The sequence below is a fragment of the Phoca vitulina genome, unplaced genomic scaffold (genome assembly GCF_004348235.1).
Source record: "Phoca vitulina isolate PV1807 unplaced genomic scaffold, GSC_HSeal_1.0 scaffold4, whole genome shotgun sequence".
NCBI classification, from domain to species: Eukaryota; Metazoa; Chordata; class Mammalia; order Carnivora; family Phocidae; genus Phoca; species Phoca vitulina.
In genome coordinates this window covers 53,009,508-53,035,237 of record NW_022589707.1, presented here as the reverse complement: position 1 = coordinate 53,035,237, position 25,730 = coordinate 53,009,508, and the positions used below count along the sequence as shown (strand labels likewise).

Genomic DNA, 25,730 nt, shown 5'->3' with positions numbered 1-25,730 from the left:
AAGAAAGAAAGAAAGAAAAAGAAAGAAAGAAAGAAAGAACGAAAGAATCAATTAACACAAACAACTCCAATGAAATATGTTGCTCTGAATATATAAAATATTTGCCTCCTTGGGCATTGTGAATCTGCAAAACCTCATATGCAAACATGAAAATGGGAAAATAATTATGATTCTATGAAAGTGGGGCACTGCATAAGGAACTCCCACGAAGCACTCAATGCACATTCAATTAATGTAGTCACTTGGCCATTAGGGCAAGAAAGAGAAAATCATGTTGGATTCAGGAGAAACCAACCAACTAACAAAAAAACCTGTGTACTGCTTTGTGCAGTACTATTAGGCTAGAGAAGATGAGAAAGAAAACAATAACAGATGTGATTATTTAGAACTCAATATCCTAATATAATCGTGATCACACTCTACTAGATCACCAAACTGTCCCTAAATATATTTTTTTTATCTTCTCCAAGTGTCCTCTGATACAGATTTTATTCTCTTCTCCTGAATAATAATTTCTACTCTACTAACATAATATTTTGCATTTTTTTTAGCTTGAACACTCAGCAGTTGAAATTGCATTCCTGTAATTATAATTATAACTAATAGACCTTCCATTTCCCATGTCATAATTAATGTCAGGCTTTATTAGAGCATAATCATGCTGCCTTTTCACTTACAAAGCTTCTTTTATTTTCACAACATTTATGTTATATTGAATTAAGCAATAAAGAGTTCTAGGGGCCTTCTGAAAGGAAAACCTTTGGATCACAGATGCTAAGTAAACTATGAAACGTTTTTGCATTGTTTTTAAATCACATAAACTATTTTCTAATGTCCCATTTGCTCAACCTCAGTAAGTGAACCAAGAAATCAATGATCCAGCGATAAATACATTAGATTCCCTAAAAAGATTATTTAATGTGCTCTAGCAGGGATGAAAGAACTAATGACCACAAAACAAAATATTTGGAGATCATCCTTGTTGACTGCAATGTATGAATGTATGACACATACAGACAGGTCAGCCAACTCAATTGCAGCAACTTAGTGGCCAGGGAAATACATTTTGATACTTGCATATTAATTTTTCACAGGCCCTGGTAACACACTGTTACTGAAGTTTTTTTTAGACCACAACCAGAAGACACAACTTTACGACTTAACTATTCAAACAAAACAGAACTGTATCCTATTGGCAATACTGAAATTAGAATTCAAAGGTGCCATACTTCTTTAGCAATCCGCAATAGAATTTAGAGGGAAGAAAGGAATCTAAATTAACAGCTTCCCAAATGTTAAACAACTATTCTACAAGTCACTTGCAAGGTATTATGGTACACTTAACAGAAGACATGCCCTATATCCCTTTAAAATAGGATACTGGACAGTTACAGACAGAATGGTTATGTCCCCCACAATTCACTGTAGATGCCCTAATGCCCGGTGTGATCGTATTTGGAGATGGGGCCCCTGAGAGGTAATAAGGGCTGGATTAAGTCAGGAGGGTGGGACCCCCCATGATGGAATTGGTGCCTTTATAAGAAGAGGAAGAAGGATCAGAGCTCGCTTACTCTCTGTCACATAAGGGACACAGTGAGAAAGTGGCCATCTGCAAGGCAGGAAGAGGGTCCTTCCCAGGAATGAGATCTGCCGGCACCTTGACCTTGGGACTTCCCAGCCTGCAGAACTGTGAGAAATAAATGTGTGTTGTTTAAGCTTCCCAATCGATGGTAGTTTATTAGAGCAGCCTGAGCTAAGCCATGGACTATGCTTTTTAGGCTACATCTGTGCTTTTAAGGGTCAGACAGTGACTGACTCTGAAGTTCATATTATGTATGGCCCACCAATAATGCATCTTCTCAAGAAAAGGTACATATGCTCAACACCATGTTATACATAATTTTACATGTTACATAAATATGAGGAAAAGAGATCTATATGGAGCTAACTACAGAATCAAGAAAATGGTTTCAATATCAATCTTGCTAAATTATACACATAAAAACATTTCTAGACCACACAGATACTCTCTAAATGTTATGCCTTATAAGTCCTTTTGAACAAATTATTTGGGTTATTTTATATGTATTTTCTATGTAAAGTTTCTGGAAATCATGGTGACTTCAAAAAATATGGTTTGAGGGGGGAAGCAAATATGGTTTGAGGGGGGAAGAGACGATCAGTTAAAAGGATTTGAAATTTATAGAGAAAAATGACCCATCTATAAAATTATTAGATAATAGGATTCTTAATTATGGACAGAAACTATGGACAAATATACAAAGTTCTAAACATGAAACTACGGTACATTTCAGGTACACTTAGTCTCCAAATTACAGAGCGTGGGAGGCAAGCATTCAAATAAAGGCCCTCATGCCGTATGTTTAAATTTTTTTCATTGTAAACCAACCAACAAACAGATAAATAAATATGTTTTCTCCTCCCATGCCTTGAAAATATACCATTCACAACAAATGGAAGGCCACATCAAATTTAGAATTTGAGGAAATCTCTAAGATTAGCCCTGGAATAGGATGGTAGGGAACCAGCTTCTAGTCTTCAGACCCCAGCTCACCCCGCTTTCTGCTTCTTTTCCTATCCCCATAACCCCACATTGCGCCACATACCATGGGGGCCTCATACGCAGGCAAAGGGGCACATGCAAGCTCCATCCTCGTTCAGCTACAAACAGCTACCCGGTGGCCACTTCCTTGGACCTCGGTGTGTACACAGGAGCAACGTGCTCTGCCTTCAGAAAACTGAGCCTGGGATGAAACTGCTCAGGCTGTGGAAGTGGACTTAGGGCCAGTGAGGCAGGGAATTCATGGGTCCTTGGTAGCTGGTGCCCTTTCTAAAGGTGGAGGTCTGACCTCTGAGTAGGCAAGTCCTCTGACAATCCTTTGAACCTCTTGCCCAAAGAAGAAGGGTGGCCAAAAGGAGACTCTGAGTTGTAGGGCTCCCCCTTGCTGAGCTTCAAGAGCAGTTTATAATAAAGCAGGTAATTTTATGCAAGTTAAAAAGTCAAATTAGAGATAATTTTCTTTCTTCAACTAGAACTGATAGAAAAATTCAGCAGTTATTCCTAGAGAAGCAACAGTCCCCTCTCAAAGAACAACCATAATGTTGCATCTAAACAAGAGGAAATTATATTGTTTTCAAGTATTTCCAAGTCCACAACCATCTATTCACCAGTTACAATAATGTTAATAATGTTTTGCAGGCACACTGTACCCTTCTTATAAGCATTAGCTTTGATTTCATACTTTCTTTCAAAATTCCTGAGATATCTGAAAAGCAGACATCCTGATTTTGAGATTGTAATGGGGGAAAGTGAGATGAGTTACATAATTCTTCTAAAGTCTCAAGGTCACATGTTGGCAAAGTTGGTGATAATACTCATAACCAATTTATATTTCCTTACTTTCAGAAGACCTCCTTTTTTCTCCATCTTGATATACTTCTCTGGAGGTAGGGGGGTCTTTCTGGCTCAGTGAGACCAAAGCTAAGCTCTACAAATAAACCATTTTGAAACTCAGATGTTGTATTTTTGCTCTTCTTCTTCTAATATGTAAGAATCTTACTTTTGGACCAGTGGAATCTTGCCATTAATAAAGGGAAAAACAAACAGTTTTAAGCACTAAATGAGCCAATACAAAAGAATATTACTTTCTGGAAGCATTGTTATTAAATAATGCTGCAGTAGCAAAATGGAAAAAAAGCCCAAAATCAAGAAAAGAATTACAATGTTATGCTCTTGGACTGAGAGTGTGCCTAATTTTACAAATAACACTTTTTTTTGGACTGGTTTCATTTCTAGACACTACTTCAACCAGCTCAAGCCAAAATGGTTTGATGGTCCAGCTTCACACAGAAAGATTCAAAGAAGGGATAAAATCAGAAAGATTCCACACCAAATGGTCATGACTTACCCCATGCGACGCAAACATTAATCAAAGTGACAAACAAGTGAAAAGATGTTTTAAATGTAACTTAAAGCCCAGGCCTACCTGAATCATATGCAAAGTCTCTGGGTTCCTGTTTAATCATCAGAGGAGGAGGGAAGCTTTGGCTGGCCGCACCGCCAACCATGGTGTTGTGTTCGTACACTGGGTCGTGGTACTCCTGCTTAAAGCCTTGAGGTGGGAAGGGGATGTTTGGCTCAGACATCTGCCGTTGGTACATAGGACGGCCTTCCCTTGGCATTGTCGGCAGAGGAGGAAAAGAATTACAGGGTTCAGAGAGCTGGCGGCGAAATCTGGGAAACAGGAGAGCATGTTTTAAGTAAAAAAGTTGACAAGGAATACTCCTTAAAATACGACTACAATTTTCAACTGTTTTGTTAATGAGCATAATACCAACTGACCTGAAAGGCAAATCTTTTTTTTTTTTTTTTAAGATTATTTATTTATTTATTTATTTATTTATTATTTTTGCTGGGGGTGGGGGTGGAGAGAGAAAATGAGCTGGGGGTACGGGCAGAGGGAGAAGCAGACTCCCCACTGAGCAGGGAGCCCAATGCGGGGCTCGATCCCAGGACCCTGGGATCATGACCTGAGCCGAAGGCGGACGCTTAACCAACTGAGCCACCCAGGCACCCCTGAAGAGCAAATCTTTAACAAGGACTGGATTTCTCCTTCCTGGGTCAGTAGCACCCTGTTTTTTAATCACAATAGGACTTGTGTTCTTTGATAAACTGTCCCTTGCAGCACCATTTTGGTACACTACAGTGAGTTAAAGGTGTGCTTTGAGTAGGGATAGGAGAGCAGTGTATTATTTTGTGAAAACACACCCCCTAACAAGCTAAAATGCCCAATTCTAAACAAATTGGATTATTTACCAAATTTTCAAATTAAGAGAGTCTCAAGTAATTATAGACAAGAAAAAACAAACCAGGAAAAACAGAATCTGATTCCAAAGTACATCTCCTGTCTCTTAATTGTTACCAAACTAATCAACAAACACCAAAAAATCAACCAGGTTTTTATTAACCTACTTAACTGGTTTTCCTTCCCTTATCATCAGTTACTGAGGAAGCAAGAGAGGAATGACCCTCGTCTCAAATGGGCAAGACTCTTAAATCTTCAACAATGTTCTAAAGAACATTGTATTCTGGTGAGAAATAAAACGGGAAAATATTACAGAGACTAAAACCCAGGCTGGTTTTTAAAAGACCACCTCTCTACCGTCAAACTGCAGTACAGGACACATCAGCTTCCAATAGCTTCAAACAAAATATCAAATTGATACAAATGAGCATCAAATATACAGATGGAAAGAAGATGTATGAGCGGAGTAGATTTGGGACAGGTTGTGCTGTGGGGTCATGAGGAAGTTCTGAGGCCTCAGGAGAAGGCTGACAGCAAGTCCCTCTCTTCCTTCCTTCTTGGTTATGCTGTGTAATGATTGGCTAATCACATAATCGTTCGGTTCTGTGTTTCTCATCTATAATATCATTGACCCACCACAAAGATGTGGATTAATTAAAGAGTCAAAAGTACTCTAAAATGCCCCAAGAGTGCTTAAAAATAACCTACCCAACATTTCTATGAGCAAATATAAACCTATTAACCGACCAACCCCCCCCCCCCCCCCCCACCCCGCCAACACTAAAAGCATTCCTGAGACTTTAATTTGGAAAGTTAACATTTAATTTTGGTAACGGTTGGTAAATGAAAATAAGGTAAAAGCTAAAGAACGGCAAAGCAAATCACTTTAGCATTTCCACAAACACTCCTTCCTCTCTATCCCGCCGTGATTTAACTCTAAGTTTACTGACTGCCATAGAAAGCACTGAAATTCCACCTACACCTGCAGAAAATAAACTTAGAAACTCCGATATTGCCAAACACGCTGACTGGCACTGCATTCATTTCCCTTCTCTTGCTTATTTCATTAGCCAAAAAAAGAAACAGAAATTATCATTAAGAACTGTCAAGGAGTGAATCAGAAAATTGTAACTTGAAGTTAAAATAAGAAACCAGCTCACTTGTGAAAGCCTTAAAAGGAAGTTAATAATACTTAGACTAAAAGCTTTGTAAGGAATCAAACCATTTGTTTTTACGAGTCGACCCGATTCTCGTTGGTACCTCCTGAGGACCACATATCTATTCAACATGCAGGCTTCACAGGAAGCTACAAGTGTCTCATGCCATTCTTAGGAGGCACTGGGCAATGATAAAGGTAAAGTGACTCAAGTGGCTTCTGGAAGAGAGTTAATGCGCAAGGAGAGCACGCTGATGCTTCTTGGATACAGAAAAACAGTGTATAAGTGGTGGGAAACACTGAGAAAGAGAGACAGGGCTCCTGCACAGTGGGTTCAGGGACAAGTGCCAAAGGGCTGGCCCAAGGAACAGAATGAGCCTGAGGAAAGGAAGCAGGGTGCAGCCCAGTTGGCCATAAAGCATTCCCAGAGTGAGGTGGGGTGCCCGGGATGGAGGGGGCTATTTGGAGAAAGGATCTGTTCCCGGAGCAAATTTTGCCATTTATAAGCGAGGGACTGTCATTGGTTGGCTAGAACCCTCCAAGAAATCCTCCTCAGAAACATACGGCTTCCGAGATTTTCCTGGGATTGGCCAGCTGGTACTGTCCTCAAAACTCAGTGGGGGGCAGTGGGAAAAGACCCCGAGCTTCCCTCTTCTAGTTCCGGGCCGGCTGTTCTCAGTCTCAAATATTTGACTTCAAGTAGAGAAACTAAAATGGATTTGGCTAAAGCCTCTCACGTTAGGTCACCGAAACCCAGGCATTCCGCTTGTTCAGCAGTCACCTTCCCGAACTGCTCCACGCAAATGGCCGACGACACAAGCTTGCAAGTGGGAGAGCCTCACGAAAGGGGGACTTGGGGAAGTCACCGCAAGTGGACAAAAGAGGACTTGCTTTTCTTGTTTGTACTCTTCCTCCCTTTCAGTCCTGCACAATGTGCATCTGTTTAATGGCCCACCCTGCAATAAGATTTCTTTCATCTGTATTTACAAAACTGTTTACACAGATGCACATACCATCACACTCTGACAAGGTCTCCAGTCTACGGAGTGAGAAGGGAAAGATCATAGGAGGCATTTCATAACCAAAGCACAAAAGGACTCAGTGATGGAAACAAAGGTGGCAAAGATACGGCTTAGTTGCACATTGTAAAGACTGCTTTAATCTTATCCATCATACCAAAAGAGAGTTAGCTGAATTTGAGATTGAGTCACATTAAGTAACCTATAAAAAGCAGATCTGAGTCCTCCCGTATTTTCAGAAAGTTGCCAGTGACACATCTTCTGGTTTCCTCTGCTGATCCAGAGGATTCCTTCGGCTGAGTTATTTTTATAATGGTGTGTCAGAGCCAGTTTGCACTGGCTTATTGTTATATTTTCAGAAATACGGCGAGCCAATTGTTAAACACAGGATTATTAAGAATTAAATGATGTCAATTTATAACTTTCTAAATATTATATTAAAAACAAAGGCGATAGGTACTCAAAACTCATCCCTTGCAAATTATTTTACTACATGTTACTACTGATTATGTTCCAGAGCTTACGTCCATTTTATCTGTATGGTAGAAATACTAAATAAAGCTGTGTTGCTACTACACATCTCTTTCTGACTCCACCTCCAGAGCTGTCAGAATGATAGCTCTGAGTCGGAATATTTACATCACAGACGTATCAAATGCCACAGATGACGTCTTTGGGCTCTTCTCCCATCAATCCCACCGTTAAACCCTTCCCAGAACACCATTGGCTCCATATAATTACAAGGCAGAAAGGAAAGGAAGGATGCTGTATACAATCAACCCGTGTTTTAAGCTGTATTATTAAAAGTGCTAAAGGTACTCCAATATTTTATTTAGATATGAATTCATCTCTAGGAGTCCAGAATTATCCACCACAGCATACTCCCTAGCTCCACGTTCTGGCTCTTGCCTTCCTTCTTTCTAAGGAATAATAATTCAGTCTCAATCTCTTAACTTTATATTCTCAGTGTCCAGGGTCATGCATCTACTGCCATTAAATATTCATCACTTGGAAAGGATGGAAAATAGTTTTAATCAAATAAGTTCTATTCTGCAAAACTATGTACAGCTAAACCATTCAATCTAAGGTAAAGAACCTAATTCCATAAGCCACCTACTAAAATTAGTCTCCTAACTTTATAGAACAAGTACACACATATGCTCATAAAAATGGGATGATCTGATTTAAAGTTTAAGTGAGGCAATTTAATTCAGGCAAAGCGAAAGGAAAATGTTCAAATGTCGGTATATAGATTAATTTTCCACTTTAGCAACCAATTTAAATGTTTCTAAAAGGAATGTTTATAAATGACCTTCTCCACAAATTATTTATAACTATAGATAGGGCAAGCTCTTTCTAAAAATATTTTGCAAAGATGTGCAAAATTAATACGCTCACCTTAAATCTACCATAGGTCTTAGGAATTAGTAATAGAAATTTCTTCCAAGATGCTAAAAACATTAAAAAATATATAGTACTTGCAGTTTACCTGTGGTCCATGGGGTAGCTGCTGTCTTGTATGGGCTGCGAAGGAGGGAGGTGAGCTGGGAAGGCGCGGTCAGGCTTCGGAGTGTGAGTGGAGTTTGGAGATGCATGATGTAGTGGGGATACTGGGGTGCTGGACGGTGTTGGGGGGTTGGAGGGCCTCATTCCCACTTGTGGCTTCTGATCATAGGCACTACCCGAGGAACAAAAGAGAAGAGAACATCTGTTTCTTTGGAACGATTAAACAATTTTTCTTCCAACCCAAGAAAAGCAAAAAATATTCTAGGCTCAAGTCATAAGGAAGTGAGAATTTTATAAGTATTGGTTTTTTATAATCCTAAAACATGTAATCTGCAGAATCACCCACCACTTACACAGAAAATAGGATAATTAACATATAACTCGGTATTAGCATAAATATAAAACACGTGTTTTAATACCTACACAAACAACTTAGTATACGGAAAAATCGCTGTCTATGAGAGCACTGGAACTATGGAAATAATTATTGATGTATCTATTCTTGATATGTTTCCTTGAGCAAGTTGGATAGATCTTTTCTAAATCATTAAATATTTCTGATACTATCATTGTTCCATATTACGTAAGATTTTAGAACAAGACACTAACCTCAATTTCGTAAGATGGAGACCATTCCTGGCTTGCCTTTATTTATGATAAAAATTTTAAGAAGGCAATCCTTTCGCCTTATTTTCATTTTTTAATATAAAATAAATGATGCCTGGCATTAACTTCCTCACATGGGATAATAAAGAGTAATGAGGCAAATTAAAATGTCTCTGATATAGTTAAACTTTCTTGGAGTATAAGAATAGGTACAAGGGCGCCTAGGTGGCTCAGTCGTTAAGCGTCTGCCTTCGGCTCAGGTCATGGTCCCAGGGTCCTGGGATCGAGCCCTGCATCGGGCTCCCTGCTCAGCGGGAAGCCTGCTTCTCCCTCTCCCACTCCCCCTGCTTGTGTTCCCTCTCTCACTGTGTCTCTCTGTCAAATAAATAAAATCTTAGAAAAAAATAATAGGTACAAAATGAGATTCTTAAAAAGAAAATCCTATTGTCATAGTCTAACTTTTAAACAGAATTACCAAGGAATAAAATGAGTAAGCTTGTTTTTATATACACTATGGATTTAAGTTGCTTTCCTTTGTTGCACTTCCTCTTGGGAATATGATTTAACTAATTTTTATAATCTAAAAAATATTTTACTAAGAATAAATTTTACTTAAATTTCTGAATAAGAAAGGTATTTCTAGGTTAAAATAATACATCTTTTAAAATAAAAAGTGATTATCAATACATAGTTTTTCCTTTTTAAAAAAGAAACATTCTTTTTGGACTAACTTCTGAAATAATTTATTCAGTTGCCACATCTATACCACAGAATTACATCCAAGTGCAAAAATACTTCACAGAAGTGTAGAGAAGTCAACTGTTGGCTTTAAAGCAAAGTCAACAGTACTCATATTATGTTTGGTTCTACCTATTTCCTTTACCAATATTTTTGAAGGAGAAACCCCTTCTTCTACAAAATAGTTTGCCTGTCTTATTCCCATGTAAAAAGAAAAAAATGATCTATCTTCTGCCCTAGGACACTACTTTTTTTTTTCTCCATAAAATACTGTATTGAGTTACATTGTTCGTATAGAAATGGAAGTACTAGACTGTGGAAATTATTGGTCCCCAAGAAGGACCTCAAAATATTCAGGTGATTTGTCTACTATTAATTTATGAATGTCAGATAGGTCATACAAAGCAGGAGCAATTTCATAGTCACACTTCTGATCAATGCTGAGATGCAATGACAATTATTTATCTATCTGGTTCATTAACTTGAAATTTTTCAGTATGTTAAATAATTATTCTGTGAATATACAGTACTCTTAAAGAGAAAATGCAAAATTTAAAAACACTATAAATAAAACTCAGATTGATCATTATGATTTTAACTGAACTCAGTGTGCTTGAATGGCTTCTACAAGAGATCTTTTTAAATAAAAGCTTTGCAGTTTCAAGTGAGCTGGCTCATAATTTCAGGCTCTGGTGATCCTCATAGAAAAGCAGATATAAAAGACAAGTTTGCAAGAACAAATAGCAATAAAATATCACAACACTGGTCAGCTGCCATGAGATTGCACAAATCTAAGTTTCTTAAATCTTAGATATCTTGGACATAACATTACATGCCGTAAATAGAATACAGAACACTCTTTTGGATCATAATGTATATGAACTTGAATCTATGTTAACTTCTAAAACTGCAAATATTTGTAATCGTTTTTATAAGTTTCCAAGTGAGCTCCTTTTAAGGACTAAGTTTCTACTGTAATTGAGAATAATGATACTCAATATACAGAGCCAACTTCTCCTCATGCAATTAGAGGCCAATATGAAAAGTAACAGAATGCAATTTACTGTGAAGGGTTTTTAATGAACATATATGTTATCAAATCTTCTAACAAATGAGCAAAGTAATTTTACTGCTCCACCCTTTATTATCATCAAAAGGAACAACTGGCTTTTTAATAGATAATAGCCTGTACTAAGCCTTATAAAATTCTAACTTTATTGCAATTCTCCATGAACGCATCTTATAGATCATCTGCAAAGCCTGTCAGATAACTAATGTACTGCTCAGACCTGCCAAATGTTTCATTTTTTTCTACAGACTCTATCTAAAGTGCATAATGCATCCATTCTAATGAGAACCTTCAATAGCTGTTCATGCCAAGTAAGACCCTCTTTTCAAACCCAGGATGCATCACTACAGTAGAAAAGCAACTAACGATTTGGATGAAAATTAATGCTTTAAAATGATTCTAAAAGTGTTTGATCGGATGGTGTACGGTTCTTCCGAGTTCGGCTAAACACATTAGCTAATTAGCCTGTTATGTGCTGAAGATGTAACTCAGATAAAATAGAACTTGAGAATTGATATTATTCCGGATTTGTTGTTTCAGTAAGAACCACCACCCTCGCTCTACACCTGACGGCTTTACCTGACATTATACAGGCACTTCTCTCCATAGCTGAATTTAAAGGGCTGCTCCTGACTGCAGGCAGAGCCGAGTTCTGAACACGGACTGTGGGGTTCCTTCTTGATTTTCAGTGGTAGGCCATGAAAAGCCACTAGAAAACAAACAAACAAAATATCCACACAAATGAAATGTTGTTAGGAATTAAGTCATCGGTTCGACTTCTCTTGGTTAAAATGCCACTAACATTTCATACTGACAAAGAAAAATCACATTTAATGAATTTCATGGAAGAAAAGATTCTAGAGAATCCTTGTATTTTCTGCTTTCACTGCTTAACAAATGCACGCTTGAACTCCCATTACTTAAAGTGAATTGCTTATAATTTGCTCAGCTGCTATTAATAATACTAGAAGCTCAATTTTCAGAAAGTTTTGAAAACATTTCCAAAAAATTTCCAGTGATTAAAGACGAAAAGCCTCAACTGATTATCCAAGAATTAAGTGAGGACTGGAACACAATTTTCAGCATTACTGAAAGGAAAATATCTCAAGCCCATGAAGAGTAATGGTTTCATGGAATGACAACTGGACTATAAGAAAGAAAATCCAAATGCAGGTCCAGTTGTAACTGATGATCATTAGGGCAAAAAACTCAAAATCTTTGAGGCCAATGCTCATCTATAAAATAAAGGTAAAAGTACCTGCCTATCTACTTACCAGAGTTATGAGATAAAATGTGAGAAATATGTGAAAATTATTTGTCAAATGACAATTTTTCTATATCAAACGATGTTTTATCCTTTTTCATGCAACTTGATGGTTATACTTATATTCATTAATGCTTAATATAATACAAACATCATATAAAATATGAAGGCTAGAGGAAATACGTATGTTTGGGAAGAATCAGCTTTAAAACCAATAAATAAATAACGCTATGTACGTTTTTATTCTTTTTCCTATTAGAGATCTTATTAGGAGTTTTAGTATAAATGGAAAATTACTAAAAAGAAAAAGGGAAGTACACATGAGAATGGATTTTATTTTCATGTACGATATGCACAAATATGACTAATCAAGGGATAAACACAAGAAGAACACACATTCTGGAGATTTATTCTAACTCCTGTAAGAACTGGAATTAAAACACAAAATACTGTTCTCTATAAAGGAAGATATGACAAGAGAAACTTCATGATTTATGATGCCATTCAATCTTGATTGTGACATGACAGCATTATAAACTTGTACTAGTTTGAACGTCATATATAATTTAACATAGTAATTTGGTATCAAGAGCTACCAAGCTATAGGCAAATATATGCTATTTGTTTGGATATGCACATAATATTGACAGAAATGTTCTATGGTACTCAAGAGCCATCTGAAACACTGTAGAATATACATTTGCCAAAGAAATAAACAAATTTCACCTAAATTAGTTGTCTAAGAAAAACTTGATAGTGATAAACTAATTCCACTGGGTGGTCTATTTCAAAATATTTTCTGGATATACTGTGAGTTTAACATACCTACTTAAAGTAGAGAGTAGAGGAACAGAAACAAAGGAGAAATTACATGTGTTTTCATATGTCAAGGGTACTCATGCTCTTTAACTTTACCAAGTCAGAAAGTTATAATTTATTAACCACTGAGACAGAAGAGATTTAAGAACATGAGGACTTGTTAGGATTCTAATTTGAAAAAACAACAGCTATAAAAAGGCAACTTGGTGACAAATAAGACATCTAAATATGAACTAGATATTAGATATTGAAGAAATTATTGTTCATTTTGTTGGATGTGATCATGGAATGGCAATTACACACACAAAAAAGATTTAAAGTTAGAGATTCATAAAGTATTTACATAAAATAATAAGATGTCTGGGATTTTCTTTAAAATAGTCTAGGAAAAATGATGTATGAGAGAGAAATCAAATTAGAAAAATATTGGTAAATGTTAAAGCTGATTGATGGGTAGGTGGGAGTTCATTACATTATTCTCTTTCCTTTTAACTAAGTCCCAAATTGCACAATAAAAACTTTTTAAAATGTGAAAAAATCCACAAAGGATTTAAAGTAGTGTAAGAAAATTCTCTGCCTGTGTATGTGTGTGTGTGTGTGTGTGCTGCTTCTTAGAATGACAAATATTGTATAATGAACTCACTGACCATACATGTGTTGCTTTCTTAACAAAGAGTTTTCAACCACTTAGTACTTCTTTGAACATATACAGTATAATGTGTATGCCCAAGTTTAGCACTTTGGATTACATATTGGGTTTTACATTTTCCTAAGAAAAAACAGTAGCAACACATCGGAAACTCAATTTGTCATTCATAGTAGCACCAAATTATTATACCTGAGAAATCAGATCTAAGTCATATGAATAAAAGTAGGTGAGACCTCAGGAACTAATAAAAACACAGTATGATGCAAAGTTTATCATATTTATCAAAATACCAGATTTATCAGAGACTACTATATCCAATAGTAGTATATTTTAAAAGTCTTTGGGACCATGAGGGAGAATAGGGTTAACAAACAGGACACTAAAAGCACTAACCATAAAATAGAATAACCTATAAATTACGCTTCACTGAAATTCAGAATTTCTCTTCATCAAAAACACTATTAAAAGAGTACAATGTAAGCCACAGACTTTTTTTTTTGGTATAGAAAGCTCTGACAAAAAGCTCATATTCAGCATAGTAAGAATTGCTAAAAATTAATAAGACAAAACAAATGACCCAATTAAAAAAGTGGGCAAAAGCCTTGAACAGGAACTTCATAACAGAAGACTATAGACATCCAAATGGTAAAACAAACAAATGAACAACAACAAAAAGCCTATGTAAAAAGGGGGTCAACATCTTTACTTATCAGGAAAATGCAAATAAAACCACATAAGATCATCATTATACACACACTACGGTGGCTAAGCTGCAAAAGATCGACATTACCAAGTTTTGAAGAAGACCTAGAGTCAACAGGAACTTTTATATATGCTGCTGGGAGTATAAATTTGATATCAACACCTTGGCAAACTTTTTGGCAGTATCCACTAAGGCAGCAACATAAATGTACCCCATGATCCAGGAATTTCCATCTTAGGTATATATCCAAGAGAAGGGACTGCATATGTTCACCAAAAGACATGTCTAAGAATATTCATAGCAGCTTTATTCAACATAGCAAAAACTGGAAAAACTCAAATGTTCATTAGCAGGAAAATGGGTAAATAATTCATGGCATAGGGCGCCTGGGTGGCTCAGTTGGTTAAGCGACTGCCTTCGGCTCAGGTCATGATCCTGGAGTCCCAGGATCGAGTCCCACATCAGGCTCCCTGCTCAGCAGGGAGTCTGCTTCTCCCTCTGACCCTCCTCCCTCTCATGCTGTCTCTCATTCTCTCTCTCGCAAATAAATAAAATCTTAAAAAAAAAAAATTAAAAAAAATAATAATTCATGGCATATTCACACAATGAAATACTATGCAGGAATAACAAAGAACAAATTACTGACACACAAAGAAATATAGATGTGAAGTTGAGTAAAAGAAGTCAAGCACAAAAGAGTATGTAGCATTTGAATTTCAAGAACAGACCAAACTGAATGAGAGAAAGAATTCCCTTCCACTGGTAAACGGGAGTGTTAATTCCTGAGAAAGGGCCCTAGCAACCTGCTACAGTACTGGGAATATTTTATACCTTGCTCTGAGTGGCACTTCTATGAATGTATACATACGTAAAACTCACCAAACTGTGCAGTTAAAATTTTACATTATCATAAATGCATATCTCAACTAAAAGGCTAAAAATATGAGGGGCATCAAGCAATGCTACACAACTTAAAATATTTGAATATGTCTGGCCTCCTGTTCCAACAGAGACATCTGAGAACGGGTCCTTGGAAGTGTGTTTTATTTTTAATTTCATAGGATAAATGATTCCAGATGAGTCAGGGGAGGAATGACAAGTCTGGGGTGCCATCACGGATGGTTGTTAGCCTAACAGTAGCCTCCTATCAAAGTGTCTACTGACATTAACTTAAAAGAAAAAGCACGATCCATCCTAATGGAGACACTGTCTGGAGCACTACTGCTTTCGGACGGGCTCCATGAGCTCCCTAACTTGACTTCAGATGAAGAGATGCAAGGATTCCCACAATGCTACTGGAGGCAAGTTGATCCCTAAACTTAGGATGTTCAAATCTGACCCATCATCAAATTTAACCAGGTACTTTCGAAAAACAAAAAACAAACAAACAAAAAAACCCAGGGATTCCCAGACCTCAGATGTTATAGGTTGAATTATGACCCCTCCAAAATTCATGGTGAAATCCTAACCCCAATACACCTCAGTATGTAACCTTCTTGAGAAGATTAGTTAAGATGAGTCAATAATCCAATATGACTCATGTCCTTATAAAAAGGCATTAGGATATAGAGACCCTCACAGAGGACAATGCCACATGAAGACGAAGGCAGTGATGATGCTATGCTTCTACAAGCCAAGGAATGCCAAAGACTGCCAGCAAACCATCAGAAGCCAGGAGAGATGCATGGACTAGACTCTCTCCGAGCGCTCAGAACCACCCTACCAACACCCTCATCTTATACCTCAAGCCTCCAGAACTGTGACACAGTAAATGTCTGTTTTTTAAACCACTCTGTTTGTGATACTTTGTTATGGCAGCCCTAAGCAAACTAATACACCACTTCCAGAAATGACAATTCACTAAGGCTAGGCTATAGATCAGGATTCTGTATCTTACAAAAATTTCTAGGTGATTCTCATAACTGGGCTAACTTCAAATCCACTGTGATGCTTATCCATATCTGGATCCAGTGTGTGCTGCACCGAAATAGATCCAGTACTTGCAAAGACTTTAAAAAAAAAAAAAAAAATCTAACAATGTCTTTCTATTCAGTAGATGCCCACACTTGAGGATTTCCCAGGTTCTCCAAATCCAGAGGTTTCGTGCTCCCCCACTCCTAACATAACTCCACAACATCAATGTGTCTCTAACACATGCAACGTGTGTGGGCCTCTTAATCATTACAGGCCCTCGGAACTGTGATTTTTTTTTTTTTCTAATTGTAAGACAAATAAGTAATCCAATGAATTTGAGTTGGCTTGGAATTTTTAATTGCTGTGGGGGAAAAAAAAGAAGCTAACCTGAAGATCTCTAACGTTTCGCACAAGAACCACAGGCAACTTTATTTTCCCCATTTTCACTTCCCTACTTCCTAGAGATCCTGTATCACAAAAGTGAATTCTCTTATTTATTCTTAAATAAGGATAGTACAGAGACTCCCACCAAAGTGGGCTGAGCCGAGAACGCGCTGGGTATTTCTTCACCGGGCTGAGAGTCTGAGCGTTCTGCTAACAGGCAGTTTTCCAGCTCACTGGCACAGGCACAAGTGAAAGCAGCACATTCATTTTGTGCAATTTGCTTTACCTTCCCACATGGAGTTGGTGCATGTAAAAGGCTGTTAAGTACTAAATTATTCCTTATCAAATCACCATCATCTGGAGTCATGATCAACACTAATTAAATTACTTTCACTGAACACGGCTCCAGCCTGCTGCCGAGGCTGCTAGGTACATTTCATTTCGCTTACTGTACGGTCCTTGCTGGGTCTGAAACAGGGAATGACATGCGGTCTGAGTTGTTGGTAGTTTTAATTAAAGTGAATCTTTCCTTCTTCCAGTGTGTCAAATCAAGTGAGTTAACTCCTTCATTTCATTTACAAAGAAGCAATAGTTCAAATAATATTACTTTGTATCTTTATCCCTGACTTCTTCCCACAGTTTCAGAAAATGTATCTATGAAATCTACAGTCTTCCTCAGGCATTCCTCAGATGCGTTTCCATGCAAACTTCTATGACCCCCAGCTCCTCCGGACAACCAGATCTTTAGGAGGAGAAGCAGAAAGAACACGCAAGAGCTGCATCTTACATTTTTTCTTTGATGGAGGCTTGACCTTTAAAACCACATCTTAAGGCTGACTAATGATGACTGAGTTCTTCTAATGGTTAAATTTAAGAGCTCCAAAATACCAGGACTTTTAAAAGTGCACTTCCAAAATAAACTTAACCACTTCTTAATTTAAAAGTTTACTTGGGGTTATGGTATTCATCATAAAGTACTGGTTAAATTGATAATCGTTTTCATTTTAGAACTATGAACTTCGAGGCATCATCTTGCTTCCAATTTTTTTTTTTTTTTTTTCTGTCTACATTCTAGAACAGAGGCAAAAATCTTGTCCTCATTCTACTGGAGCGGAGAAATGCCCTCCACCTTTCCATAGTGCAACAATGCTGATATATAACCATGTCTTTGGTTCAAACTACATTTGAACACCTTAAAATAAGGATGAAGATAATGACTTTAAAAATTCACTCATAGGAGAATAATCTCCTAAACAATCATGACATTGGAACATTTTTGTGCCATTAAATTGAAAACAGACCATGTTTGTTTTAACAGGCTGGTTCATGTTAGTCCGGAGAATAAACAATTTAATCTATACACTGAGTTTCTGTTTATATTTCTCGAATGAAGAGGATGTCGTCTTCTGATACATTTAAGAAAGATAAGATGTTTAACTATAGGTGTGACTTACTGAACTGTGGTTGAATTTAGAATCACAATAGAAAACATTAGCTACAATGCTTTTTAAAAAACCCTCAAGTTCACAAAGTATTACAAAGTTCTCAAAGAATCTTCACCTACTGCATTAATTCACATCAGTCAAGACAAAAGGACCTTTATTATATCTTCCACTTCTGCAAATTTTTTTCTAGAGGCATAAAAAAGCTAAGCTTAATATCTATCCCAAGACCTAGCACTAACTTACAACAGGTTAAGAATAAAGAGCCCTAGACTTCTGGTGACAACTCTTGAATTCTTGAGCGCATCATTCAAATTTATTTTGAATAAACACAATTATTATTTCCTTCATGTAGAAGCACCACTAGAACCTCCTATCAGATATTTATCCGTTCAGTCTTTCGTTAATTCATTTACTATGGCCCAGATACTATGCTAGGTGCTGAGAGGAGACAGAATATAAAGGTATAGAGTAAGGATGAACAGTAAGACACAGTCTTACCTTCAAGAACTCAAAAAAGTCCAATTAGAGCTTTATTTAGTTTTTTAAAGTGTTTTCTCTCATAAAGATACTAGCCAGTCTCCTTTAAGTTTGATTAATTCATGTGTGTGGAATGCATGTTTATACATATATGACATTAATAATATATTCGTGCCACTTGTATCCAAACACTTCTCAGAGTATTCATTCCTACTTCTAGGCATTCTGCTTTCTTTCAATTTATTACTGTGATCGAAAGCATTTAAAAATTCACACCACTCATATTCCACTAAGGAAAAATGTTGCCATCCAGAATCTAAAGCTTCCCCTAGAGTCTGATAACCAAAATGTCACAAGTGATGGGTCCCCTTCTATATGTGGACAGTGGATATAATTACAGTGATAAGTTGCCTTGACTCTGACCTTTCACTCTGCTTTCCTCGAAATCCTTATCATAAGAGTGAAACAGAGGAGCAATTTCTATGAGTACAAAACAATTACTCTGGGAAGAGAAACCCATCACATTTTTAATTACTTCTTCACTAAAAAGAACTATGTCTTTGAATCAAATCTGTAGCCTTTAAAAAACATTTTCAAATCTGTAGTTCTTAAACAAAAATGACTTAGGAATACAGGGCCTTTATAGAGAGTCTCCTGGAGTTTGACGTTGAGATTTCTGATCTGCTCAAAAATTCTGCTTTAGAATAGTCGACTTTATGTTCCTGAATAGGGGTTGGCAAATTACAGCACATGGATCAAATCTGGCTTCCCACCTGTTGTGGTGAATGAGGTTTTATTGGACCACTGTCCCACCCTTTCACTGAGGTAGAGTCTAGGGCTACTCTGACTTACAATGGAGTATTTGTGACAGAAACCCCACAACCTGCAAAGCCTAAAATATTTACTGTCTGGGTGGCTCAGTCGGTTGAGCATCTGACTTTTGATTTCGGTTCAGGTCAGGATCCCAGGGTCCTGGGATCAAGCCCCATGTCAGGCTCCTGAATCAGCAGGGAGTCTGCTTGAGGATTCTGCCTCTCCTTCTGCCCCTCCACCGCTTGCACACACACACACACACACACTCTCTAATAAATAAATACATCTTTTTTAAAAAATATTTACTGTCTGATTCTTTACAGAAAAAAAAAGTTTGCTGCCACCTGTTCTAGATTATGCGAGATTATGGTCTATAATGAAAGAGGAGAAAGAAAACATAAAAGTGAATAGGTAGAATAGTGACACCTGCTACTGATAAGGTTTAGGTAAATTAGCTAATAAAGGCCAATTGATTTTGCTTTATTAACTTTTTGTTTATATTGACTCTCAAAACCAAGTGTGCAGCCTTATGTAGCAAATTTATAGGGGTATACACAAACAAGATGATGAAAAATGACATGATACTTAGCCTCTAAAACAATACAAATTTATGTTCTTTGAGGACTTTTAAGGCATTTATATAAACCATGGTTATGTATAACATATAATTTTTTTACACTTGTCTACAAAATATAACTGAGAAAGTCAAAACAAATCATTTTGTGGACACTAAAGTGCTTGTAAAAAAAATAAATAAAACAAAACAAAACAAAAAAAACTTTCACTTGGCCATAGGAGCAAATTAAAAAACAACAACAACAACTCTGTAAAAGTGGAAAAAAATAAATGGTATACATAAATTAGATTATTTAAGACCAGATACAAGCACGGCATGAAAAATGCATGCAGCCTTTTACACAAATATATGTAGTTGGGAATACACTCACTAGATGAAAAGCATTCACTTTAAGTTAATATCATTTCAATTTCAGGTGATAAATGGATGGCAATGACCTCAATTAGTACTCAGTTAAATTCCAGAAGCAAAGGGGAAGGCCTGTATACAAATAAAGACAATAGAGTCACATGTTCCGTAAATCCATCTTCCAAGACACACAGAAAAACAGAAGGCACTTCTGCTGCATCTGAGCCTCTCAAAGAATCTTTTCCAGTACATTTACCTCTTCCAGGCCCTCCCCGCCCCCACTGTGCACACATACCACTCACACATACACGCACCAACATCCATTACTAAAGGGCCTAATCTCAGATATCAGCAGAGTGCCTTTATGGGGCCATTAAACCATTTCTCTTGTTTACAGTGCCTGAAGAAAGATGTGAATTATGTCTGTGACAAAACAAGCGATAACATTTCTAAACTGCTATCAAAATGCAAACTGAAACACATTTAAGGACAGGGACCCTGATTCGAGTTTTCATGATTTTCTATTATTTGCAGCTTCTGGAAATACATTCAACTATAATATTTCCAAGACAGGAATTTAGACCACAGTGCAGCAAGGTGATATTTATTTTTTCTTAAATAATATTCTTTAAGTGGGATACTTATTAAAAAAAAAAAAAGATGATATAATGTTTTCAAAGGAATATTACCAGTTGGCCTGGATCCCAAACCTAGTTTGCCCTTTGATGTTATTTTGGCAATATATAAGATGTGGCTTAGTAGTAATCACAAAGGCAAAATAAGGGAAACTCTTACCCTTGTTATGAATCTAAGAGTTTCTGAATTATAGAGGACATTAGGTATGGTCCAGTTTTAGGGACTAAGTTAGGGTTTGTACTCAGAAACCACTGTCCTAAAGAAATCACAAGTAGAAGTCAATTGGGTAAAAAGATTAAAAAAAGAGGAGCTATGTTTATTAGAAGGCAAATGGTCATCAATCTGTCCCTACCTTGCTCCTGGAAGTTAATATGCAGCACCTGCAAGGAAATTCCTGGGCAGGCTGAAAACCAGGACTGAGCTCAGAGAAACCATGAGTTTCTGAGAAGAAGGTCTCAAACTATTTTTTCCTTTTTTTTTTTTAATTTAAAGATTTTATTTATTTGAGATAGAGAGAGAGTGAGAGAGAGAGAGCACGAGCCAGGGGACAGAGGGAGAGGGAGAAGCAGACTCCCTACTGAGCAGGGAGCCAGAACATGGGGCTCGATCCCAGGACGCTGGGATCATGACCTGAGTCTAAGGCAGATGCTTAACCGACTGAGCCACCCAGGCATCCCCAAACTATTTTTTTTCTAATATCAAACTCCTATCCATCTCAGTGACTACATACTCTATTGCAGACATTCCTGAATGGATCCGCCAAGAGTACTTCTGAATAAAAGAGATGCACTTTGACAAACTCCAGGAATGATCCTACACCTCACAGCCCCATCCAGAATCAGGAGTCCACAGACTTGGAAACCGGTCCTGAAGTCAGAAGCCAGGAATCCTCATAATTTACAGAGTAAAGCCTTCTGATGATGTTACAGCCTCACAAGACAGTTATTTCTTAAAAGTATTATGTAAGACTGTTGAATCATAGACCTGTACCTCTGAAACAAATAATACATTATATGTTAAAAAAAAAAAAAAAAGGATAGTAAGAAGGGGAAAATGAAGAGGGGGAAATCGGAGGGGGAGATGAACCATGAGAGACTATGGACTCAGAAACAAACTGAGGGTTCTAGAGGGGAAGGGGGGTGGGAGGATGGGTTAGCCTGGTGATGGGTATTAAAGAGGGCACGTTCTGCATGGAGCACTGGGTGTTATACGCAAACAATGAATCATGGAACACTACATCAAAAACTAATGATGTATGGTGATTAACATAACATAATAAAATTATTTTAAAAAATGAAAAAAATAAAATATCTGCATCCAAGAAAAAAAATACACTTAATAATTCAACTTTCTCTACATTGCCAAGTGCCATTATGCCATCTTAATAGGCAGAAAAGAATGGACAAATGTTCTGGGTTTGGGCCCTTGCTGCTTGGACTCTGAAAAACAAACTGACGGTTCTAGATGGGAGGGGGGTGGGGGGATGGGTTAGCCTGGTGATGGGTATTAAAGAGGGCATGTTCTGCATGGAGCACTGGGTGTTATACGCAAACAATGAATCATGGAACACTACTTCAAAAACTAATGATGTAATGTATGGTTATTAACATAACATAATAAAAAAAAAGATGCAACCAGTTACTCTTACTCGTCTGAAGGTCATTTATGTACCAGTCCTGATGATCTAAACCAGAGGTTGCCAATGTTTCCATTTGGCTCATGGAATGGTTTCAAATAATTTCTTGTTGTGATCTTTTTAAAATCACCTTCAAAATCTCTTTCTGTTTTAAAAATCCAAACTTCTGGCTTCTCTAGGAAAAAACACAATATCCAGCAACACTAAGTCCACCTTCCAGCCTGAAAAGCAGGGCAAGACTTGGCTGAGTATCAGTACCAGTATCAGCTGCTCCTTCTGCGTTTTCTTATTTGCTGCAGTCCCCACCATCCCCCCACCACTCCACACCCTATTCTCTCTTGCACGAAATCCACTTCACTCGCTTATATCCTTGGCATGCCAGTTTCCTACTTTTTAGAGAACACATAGGTAAGAAACGATTAGTGCATGTGTTTCCACACACACACACACAATCACCTCTAAATAACAAAAATATTATAAAACTCCCATTACTCTGTGTCTTAGATACTCAAGTACTCCTTCTCCAGCAATAAAGTATAGTGGCAGAGCTAAGAGACACTTATATCTGCCAGGTTTCAAATCTTCCACTGCCACTTACCAGCTAGAAGAAGGGGCAAGCCAGTTAACCTCTCTTTCACTTTCTTCACTTATTAAAAAAAAAAAAAAAAGGAGCTACTAATAATACCTGCCTCATGGAGTTGCTGATGTGATTAAATGAGACATTGTATAAAGTATAACAGGAAATGGGGTGCCTGGGTGGCTCAGTTGGTTAAGCGACTGCCTTCGGCTCAGGTCATGATCCTGGAGTCCCAGGATCGAGTCCCGCATCAGGCTCCCTGCTCAGCAGGGAGTCTGCTTCTCCCTCTGACCCTCCCCCCTCTCATGCTCTTTCTATCTCATTCTCCCTCTCAAATAAATAAATAAAAATTAAAAAAAAAAGTATAACAGGAAGTACTTAATATTATGAGCGCTTGGTGCTGCCATCACTCAAACCCATAACATCGAGAAGAGAGCACACAGATCAGTCAGAAACAAAAGAACAGAGCGGTTAAGGGTGTGGAGGCTGAATCTTGGCTTTGTTACGTACATGCCGAATGACTTCTGGTAAACTGAGTAACTGCTTATGCGATTCAGTTTCTCCCTATGTAACATGAGACCTTCCTCTTGGGGTTGGTGTCAGAATTACGTGAAGTAACGCGCATGAGAACTTAGAACAGTCCCCGGAACATGGCAAATACTCAGTAAATGTTACTTACTACCACTATGAGTTCAACCACTTCCTTTCCTGGAGGCTAAAGCAAGACTCGAGGAAGTAGAGTGACACTGAAGGAACATGACTTCCAGCACTCAGACTATTATTTCCCTACTTCTTCTACGTTGCCCTGTTCCCACTTTTATTTTGTGCCCATCAATTACACACCAAGAGCAAAACAATTATACATGGAGAAGAATCTGTGAGGAAGAGGTGATTAGACAGAAGGAAAAAGCAAACAGGGTGGCCTCGCAGAAGGAGCACTGGATTAGGAATCAAATACAGTTGACCCTTGAACAACACAGGTTTGAATGGTGCAGGTCCACTTACACGTGGATTTTTTGATCAATACAGGACAGAAGTGTAAAGGTGTATTCTCTTATAATTTCCTTAATAATGTTAATAATCCTTTTCTCTAGCTTTATTGTAAGAAGATAGTATATAATACATAAAACACAGAAAATATGTGTTGGGACACCTGGATGGCTCAGTTGGTTAAGCATCCGTCTTCAGCTCAGGTCATGATCCCAGGGTCCTGGGATCAAGCCCCGCATCGGACTCCCTGCTCAGTGGGGAGCCTGCTTCTCCCTCTCCCTCTGCTGCTCCCCCTGCTTGTACTCTCTCGCTATCTCTCCCTCTCTTTCCATCTCTCTTTGACAAATAAATAAAATCTTCAAAAAAAAGAAGAAAGTATGTGTTAATCGACTAATACCATAAGGTTTCCAATCAACAGGAAGCTATTAGTAGTTAAGTTTGGAGGGGGGGAGTCAAAGTTATACATGAATTTTCCACTGTGCACTGGCTCAGCACCCCTAACCCCTATGTTGTTCAGGAGCCAACTGTAATACCTACCTAGTTCCCACCTCTCATGCTATCCATGAGCACACAGTAATCAGCGGGGCTCATGCATAAACTGTACAGCCTTCCCAGGCTTCCATTCCTACCTATAAAATGAAGGCATTAGATGAAGCAATCTTTCCTTGTAGCTTTAAAATTTAATGTCCGGGTGTAAGTACCTGCTTACTATTGTCAGAGAGAAGAGGAAAATGTAAAGATTTGATACAAGAATTCAAAGGGCATAACATTCTGAGTTATGCCACACAGAACTCTATATACCTCATTAATAATTGAGGGCATTACTGCATTTTAGCAAATAGTGGTCACTGAAATTTATAATCATGAGCCTTAATCACCCTGAAAAGGCAAAATCAGATGTAATCCACTATATCCAAGAAGGGAGGGTACATAATGCACATTAGAAAGGTGTACATGCAATATGTCAGCATTTTAAAACGCTCGAGGCTTTAAAAGGTGTTTCATGGACCACCTACTTCCCAGTGATGCAAGTAATATATTATTATATTAATAAAACAAAAAGCAGAAATCAAAAGAAAGTTCTATTCCTAATTTTAAAAGCATCAAGGCACCATTAATTGAAAAATAAAGAGAGTACAAAATGTATCGATTCATTCCTCCAAATTTTAAAGCCCCATCCTATTCTAACAGTACTTCAGCAATAGCACCACTAAACGATCCTCATCTTCACAGTCTAATTGCCAGGAGAAAAGTGCCCTGGGAGGAAACTGGTCCTTCCATCTGGAAAAGGGTAAGAACAGGGAAAGGAAGGCCTAATGTATGAACAATCCAAATCTAATCAGTTTGCATTTTGCACTGGCTTCAAATCAGATCTTCCTACCCCTACTGGTCCAGTAGATGGAAAGCAGCATGACACTATTTTTTTGGAAACAAATTCTGTACAGTGAGCCCAAACATACAGCACTTCATATCCAACTGGCAGGAATAAAACCTGAACAAGCTGCAGCTATTTGAGAAACAGATCGAATAAAATGAAGTAAAGTTCTGAAGCAAGATGCCCAACCAAATCCGTACCTC

The 25,730-nt window shown here is 37.7% G+C and overlaps 1 protein-coding gene across 4 annotated transcripts in view; it reads right to left on the bottom strand.

The window, feature by feature from the left end:
• Positions 1–25,730, bottom strand: part of ETV1 (ETS variant transcription factor 1) — a 98,735-nt gene that overhangs the window by 38,532 nt on the left and 34,473 nt on the right. For all 4 annotated transcript variants that reach the window (XM_032402018.1, XM_032402020.1, XM_032402017.1 and 1 more), the window contains 3 exons: positions 11,500–11,629; positions 8,491–8,679; positions 4,008–4,255 (listed from right to left, as the gene is read on the bottom strand). In XM_032402018.1, coding sequence (XP_032257909.1) covers positions 4,008–4,255; positions 8,491–8,679; positions 11,500–11,629 — 567 coding nt within the window. The remainder of the gene's footprint in view (positions 1–4,007; positions 4,256–8,490; positions 8,680–11,499; positions 11,630–25,730) is intronic.